The 5253-nt window shown below is 41.0% G+C and overlaps 1 protein-coding gene across 1 annotated transcript in view; it reads left to right on the plus strand.

Annotated features, from left to right (window-relative positions):
* N4BP2L1 (NEDD4 binding protein 2-like 1) overlaps window positions 1–5253 on the plus strand; it is an 11455-nt gene that overhangs the window by 2464 nt on the left and 3738 nt on the right. Inside the window, 2 exon segments of the mRNA XM_009327861.1 lie at window positions 4208–4332; window positions 5187–5253. Coding sequence (XP_009326136.1) covers window positions 4208–4332; window positions 5187–5253 — 192 coding nt within the window.

The raw sequence follows: 5253 nt of genomic DNA on the forward strand, positions 1-5253 counted from the left end.
GATTTCTTTACTGAAAGAGTGGTTAAACATTGGAGCAGGCTGCCCAGGGAAGTGGTTGAGTCTCCATCCCTGGAGTTATTTAAAAGACGTGTAGATGAGGCGCTTAGGGACATGGTTTAGTGGGCATGGTGGTGTTGGGTTGAGGGTTGGACTCGATGATCTTAGAGGTCTCTTCCAACCTTAATGATTCTATGATTCTGTGATTCTATGTTCTGATCTCCGTTACATTGGAAGTAGCTTGAGAATTTACCGGCTCCGAGATCTGCCTGACATACCGTTCTGTTAGCTTCTGAGCGCTGAAAATGTTCCTTCCAATCTGTTTACCTGGATCAATATCAGACATTCATTTCTTTTCAAATTTTCTGATGGAAAAACGTGAAAGCCTGTGAAATAGAGTTATGGATTTTTTTTATCTATCTCCAATGATATTATTAGTGATCATGGAGACTTCTCCCAAGTACTCTAACGCATCCAGCTAGCTGAAATCCTGAATACTTATTTTGTTGCCTATAGATTCAATTAAAATCTGAAATCATTGTTTGAAAGCACTGAAGATGCTCTTTAGAAAAAAGGGAACTTAAAAAACTGTGTAAGTCATGGGAACAGATCTTCGGATGAATAACGTAGAAGACTCTAAACCCACCTATCTATTCCCTGAGGCAGTTGTTACAATGCTGCTGTGGTCAAACAGAAACACAGCTGTATTTTCAACAGCAAGATTCTCCTTTTTTAATCACAGCAGCCACCCTAAACCCGACCAGGTGAGACAGCAGAGGAGTGTGCATCAACACTAGCCAAGACACCAGGTTGTTCAGAAGCATCCATGCTACCCGGGCTGCTGGTGGGGTTGGTGTGGGCAGACAGCGATGCCTGTCCTCTGCCCAGCCTGATGTTTCTGGGGGCTTTAGCAGTTCCCAGGCCCAGCTGGTGGACACCTGAAGTTTGCTGCTGTTGTGTCAGATCTGAAGAAGAGCAGAAGCACCTGAAAGCTTTTTTTTTCCCAACCGTATCAGCCAGTCTAATGAGATACGGTATCTAGGGTGGAAATTTGCTTCACCTTGGGGAAAGGGGAAAAAAGGGTTTGGGGAGATTTATTGCAAGCAGAGGAAACATCCCCCTTTCTCATTTTCTTACCCTTCCTATTTTCTGAAACAGCAAACTTTTCTTTAGCAAGATATAGAGCATACCGTATTTTGTATCTACTGCAAGATGGAGAGCTGTAACACTGTGCAATTAAATGTCCCAAGTAGGCAAAGTAATACTGAACCTTTGACAGATACTGCTTAGTGCAATGCAGCTCCAAGTTCAGTGGCTTTTTTTAAAAATGCAAACATAGCTCATATGTACCCTTTTATCTTGCAAAGAGATTTCATTTTTCTTTTCCTCCTCGCTATGCTTCACACTTACTGATCTAATGGCAATGGGTAATTTCTTTTTACAGTGCTGCTCAAAATTTATTAATTAATAACACTGGTCACAAGTCCTCCCGTTTTGCATAGCTGATGTATATTTCGCTAAAATACAGGCATTTTTATGGCATAGAGTGATGAGGAGCCTGATGTGATTATGTAAAACCTTGCATCTAAACCAACTTGTGGTCCTGCGTAGATCGTAGAAGGCTTATTTCTCAAGGGACACACTAAAGAGGTTTGGGTGCCCTTTGAAATTACAACGGACAGAAGACAGAGGATTTTTGTCAGCTTCGTGGGCAACAGGGGATTACAGAAAATGGTCGTAAACTTTAGTGTCAGCTTGGTTGTTTTAGAACGCTAAAAGTTAAAAACAGCAAAATAAGCAGAAGGTAAAACATCTTCTTTTTCCCACTTAATGTTTTCTTATGTTGCTGTTGGTAGGAGTTTGTTTGGCATGAATATAGCAGATGTGACAGTAATTCATAGTTCTTAGTGCATTTTGCACCACATTTTTCCTCCTTTGAAGCACAAGTTTTAATCTACTTTATAAAGTGATATGTGGATAGTAGATAGAGTTTACAGATAATCACATGCTATTTAGATTGCTCAAAGGGTTAATATGAAAGCTGTCATGCAAGTCTGCCCATATGTGTGAAAAAATTAGTAAGGTATATGCTAAGAAAATAATTTTTAAAATTTGCACTGATTGAGGGCATTTTTAAAGGAAACATTGAGCAAGAGAAAACTAATCTTGAGATCTTTTATCACTATGTACAATTGTATATGTATATTAGTAGTTAAAGGGATGACATATTTTAGCAGAATCAGTTTTTTAGAGAAGAGATTGCGATGCATATGGGTAAAGGAGTGGGAAAAGTGAGGTGCTGAATTATAGCGAGAGCTGAATATGTAAGTTTATCAGCACAAGAGTAACCAGATAAGCATTAGATGCTCCCATGCTTTTCATGAGAAGAATTCTATACCCAAAATTAAAGCAAAAGTAATTTGATGATTGCTAACAGTTTGCAACAGGACTTTTGTTAGATCTGTTTGCCCAGCAGTAATTATGTGACTAAAACATCTCTTTGGAGCTAGAAGATAACGACATGTAGGTGCTAAATGAAACTTCGTTTAGTGGCTGCAGCCCAGCACTGTGAGGCCAGCCCTGGCCAGCCCGTCAGCAGTGAGCCTCTGCTCTCTGTGCTGGTTCCTACCACAAATTAATATGAATTCATCAGCAGATGGTAGAAGTTACAGCAGAGGCAGAACAAAGTCAGAAGCTGACTTTTATTTAGCCAAATGCAACATGCAATCCTAGTGAAGAACTGCTGCTAGCAGGCAGATGAGGATAAAACTGGTAAGTAAATGGTTAGGGCAGAGCTAGAGAGGACAGAATTAAGCCTTTTCTGTCTGTGTGTCTGTTTTTTGCCGATAACCTAGAGGCACCTTTTCCCTTGCTGTTGCTCAATGAGGTAAGACATTGAGAAACAGTTGTTTTGCAGCTTATGGGGGTGGAGGAGAAGCGTTTTATCAGGGAAGCTGAAATGAGTCCCAGGGACTGGAGACCATGTGTAGTGTGAGATAGCAGGGCAGCAGCATTCATGTTTGAGAGCCATGAGGTTTCTGGGTTGGCCTTACTTTCTTTTCCAGTGACATTTTGGGCCTTAAGGAGGCAGAGAGCAGTGAGATGATGCTGTGGGCTCTCCCTGACTTCTTGCGGAGACTCCCTCCCCGCCACAACACTCCCTTGATTGAAAAAAATAGACAATTCGGTCTATGGACACAAATAAGTCTGGATTACACACAAATGGGAACACAATTTTGCATCAAGTTTTTTTTTTTTTAATGTTTTCTAAGGACTGGCAGAGGAATGCTTCATATTCAAGCCACCACATAAGTCAGCACTTTCACCTCCTAGAGTTAGTCACTGTCTGAGAGGCAGCTGGTCAGCTTATGGCAGGACACACATCTACCCTCCGTGAGCATCCCGGGTCTGAATGAGTATCACTGTGGGAACACATCAGTGAGAAGAGAAGGGGGGGGGTGTGCCACTGACCGCAGGGGACCAGTTTTATGGACCTGTTGCATTTGGGGGCTGCCAATCTAGGCAATTCAGATTTGTTTATAAAACATATTTAAAAGCTGAAAATAAATAAAAATGACTCAGCTCTACAAGAGGAGGGTTAAGTAAAACAGGGACAAGTGAAAAGCAGGAAGAAACGTAAAAGTGCTACAAATAATAGGAAATATTGACCACTCAGATATTTGTTTGCAAATTAAAAAGAAAAGTGCTATGTGCTTTGTAGCAGAAAAAAAAGAACAAGACAAACTGATGATAATAGAGGCCATCTTTACTAAATGACAAATCATTCCTCCTAGTTATCTTCAAAAAAATCTCGCTGTAGCAAAACTGCCATAATCAAATTGTCTTTTGAGACTAATTTGCCTGGGATTAGCAGGTTCGGGGTTTTCTTTTGTATTTACAGTCATACCTTCTCAGAGAACTCAGAAAGAAAACTGAATATATTAATATGATTAAAGACTTCTGTTGGCAGTCCACTGTAGATTTCTCTGCTGAATTAAAGAAATCAAGGCCATGCCTTTAAGCTACATTCCTTTCCTCCTATGTGTCCATCTACTGTTTACATTACTTTCAGCTCCTTTAAGCTGGGATTTTTCAAAATGAAGCACTGTGCATATTTGCAGAGCATTCAAATGGCTCTTGATTTAATGTTCTCTATTAAAGGCATGCGTTAGCATACGCTAATCCTTCTTTCATCTTTTTTTTTTTCCAGACAACTGAAACGTGACTATCCCAGCGCTGTAGTTCTTAGTACTGATGACTTTTTTATTGAAAATGGTGTATACATGTTTGAGCCTGACTTCCTAGAGGATGCCCACAAATGGAACCAAAAGAGAGGTGATTGAAATCGAGCCAGGGGTTTTGCAGAATAGTTTCTCTTTTCAGTCTGTTTTTAAACTTAGCCCCCAAAATAAAATATCTCAAAGTGGTGTCATACACTGAAGTTCACGGGGTACTAGTTAAAAGAATACATTTACCACTCTGATTTTATTTCTTCCGACTTATAAGAATTTATAAATGAAAAAATGTTGCTGATTGATAGTTGTTATTTTAGAAAGTAAACCGGTGACTATTAGGTAGCACTGCTGAAGCTTGGTAACAGCAGGTGGCATGCGAATACCAGCCCAGCAGCTGCTCACTACAGCTCTACGCACCACTTCCTTCAGAGTGTAACTTCTTAGATGTCTGTCCTGACTTGGTATGGGGTGTTACCGGGGGGTGGGGGGGGGGGCGATAGCCAGGAGGAAAACTTGCAAACCTAATTAGAAGTTTGAGATTGAAACAACCCAGGTGTCTACTTCAGAGAGAGAAAAATGTAACATGCTTCTGTGCCTGTGCTCGGAACTCATTTCTAGCAATGGAACGCACTTTTGAGGTCAGATGACATCTTTTGCAAAGAACAGTAAATTTTAGCTGTTGTAAATACCTAGTGCTGTGATACCGCTAAGTATGTTCTACGAGAGGTTCAGATCTTACTACTGAGCACAGCCAGCAGCTGCATCACCTCCTCCAGGAGAGCCCCTGCTGGGCACTGACCTCTGCTCGTGTTCGGGTGATAGCTACAAACCCAAGTCCAGAGGGGAACCAAGCGTGCTAGCAGTAGGCAAAGAAAGGACGCTTTGGGGCTAGCAAGACCTGGCTCGGTCTGTTATTTAATATGTGTTAGCTTTACTTAATGTGTTACATTACAGCACACAAGGCAATGAAGAATGGGAAAAGCCCGGTTATTATTGATAATACCAACATCCACGCTTGGGA

Source organism: Pygoscelis adeliae, unplaced genomic scaffold (assembly GCF_000699105.1).
Source record: "Pygoscelis adeliae isolate BGI_AS28 unplaced genomic scaffold, ASM69910v1 Scaffold14, whole genome shotgun sequence".
Taxonomy (NCBI): domain Eukaryota; kingdom Metazoa; phylum Chordata; class Aves; order Sphenisciformes; family Spheniscidae; genus Pygoscelis; species Pygoscelis adeliae.